General features: G+C 39.3%; 1 protein-coding gene across 1 annotated transcript in view; it reads right to left on the bottom strand.

The window, feature by feature from the left end:
* Positions 1 to 1,626, bottom strand: part of LOC122534395 (protein prickle-like) — a 139,830-nt gene that overhangs the window by 132,150 nt on the left and 6,054 nt on the right. The window contains exon 2 of the mRNA XM_043664992.1: positions 247 to 375. Coding sequence (XP_043520927.1) covers positions 247 to 374 — 128 coding nt within the window. The 5' untranslated portion in view covers position 375. The remainder of the gene's footprint in view (positions 1 to 246; positions 376 to 1,626) is intronic.

The following is a 1,626-nucleotide window of genomic DNA, read 5'->3' as shown; positions in this document are numbered from 1 at the left end:
CAAGAAAGGACGAGTAAGAAAATACAAAAGAATTAGGGAGATATTTATTTAGGAATGTCTCGCGACGAGATCTTCAAGAAGGATAGAACTTCGAGTACTACTGTAACTTGCACAGGAAAATTCGACTGAGACGTCACGTAAGAAATATTCTTCCTAAAAATTCGTCAACAGGTTGATCAGCGCGTCAAACAACGTCAGTCGTCAGCCGCGACTGTTTGCGCATGCAAAACATGTCTGATTACTCACCGCCAAAAGTGGGGCACGTATCCAGCCGGACATAAATCTCGACACTGACCGCAGGGTGCACCTTGGAGAACGACGTTACCGTGCGAGTAACTGTTGGACTGGCCGTCTTGACCGGATGATGACAGCATTCTGCGACACAATGGGAAAAGATTCGCTTTATTTCGTCTGTTTCGTTTTGCGCTGTATATTTCGCGGCTCTCCCCAATCGTGAATTTTCATCTTCCTTGCTTTCATTTTCCTTTCTCCTTTTCATCCAAAGTGTCCACTCTCGATTGAAAGTTATTTTAGTCTTTGGCCTTTATGCAAATCGGCGCGCCGGTGTCGCGATCTTCAGTTTACGCGGTGTGTGCCCCGTGAGTCCACCGTAAGAAGATAATAACGGCCATTACCATGAATTACAATAATTATTGTAAATTAACATTCTCCGCCGTGACCGAATCCACCACCAGCGCGTTATTAAATCAGACAGACGATTCCTTTAATATCCGCGAACGATGGAATTACCATATATTCTATAAATACGCGTGTGCGTACCTTCGACGATGTTGAAAACCATCGAAGGAGGAGGAGGAGGAGGAGAATGGGGGACACTTTTATGGGGGTTATACCCCCTCGCCAATCTCATCGATCTATGTCAAATTTAGGGGAGTATTCTGATAATCCGACTTGAAAAAAATCGACTTTCTTGGGATTTTTTTTCTAAAGAAACCATGATAAATCTTGGCATGCAACTTTCGCACACAGATTTATTCATACTTGAAGAGTATTTGCAATTTTTCTTTTTTAACGGAATTAACGAAAGTTGTGGAAATTATACAGCTCTAGATAAAGCGTGTTTTTAAAAACGGGTTCGAATGACTGACGTGATTCCGGTCCACCTGGTTACTTGAAGCTAAAAGACCAAAATGCATCTTCATTGGTATAAATATGGCTATCGCATGAACCACGGAAACAGTGAAATTTCGAAAATTAAAAAGAATGGCGGCACTTTGAAGTTAAAATATCGATTTTCCTTCTACTTTTTGTCTTTTAGCACAGAAAAAAAGAAAAAAAATAGGAAAAAACATCAGATTTTGAAATCCGTGGTTCACGCGACAAAAGTACATCCGGTGAAGATCACCTTCAAATTTCAAGCGAATCGGTCAACTAAAACGTGAGATATCCCGTCAGCCAGTTCAAAAAGTATGGATTTGAGAAAAGCACGTTTGAAGTTCTTATTACCCATTGTACAAAAATATTCACACTTGCAATCAATCGAGCAGTAGAAAAAATAAAATATTATAAAATAACGATAATATAAAAGTAATCAATAATGTAAAATAAAGTGCTTGCAATCAATCGAGCAGTGTAGAAAATAAAATATTATAAAATGACGATAAT

Source organism: Frieseomelitta varia, unplaced genomic scaffold, assembly GCF_011392965.1.
Source record: "Frieseomelitta varia isolate USP_RPSP 00005682 unplaced genomic scaffold, Fvar_1.2 scaffold_591, whole genome shotgun sequence".
Lineage (NCBI taxonomy): Eukaryota > Metazoa > Arthropoda > Insecta > Hymenoptera > Apidae > Frieseomelitta > Frieseomelitta varia.
This window is presented reverse-complemented; position numbering and strand designations above follow the sequence as displayed.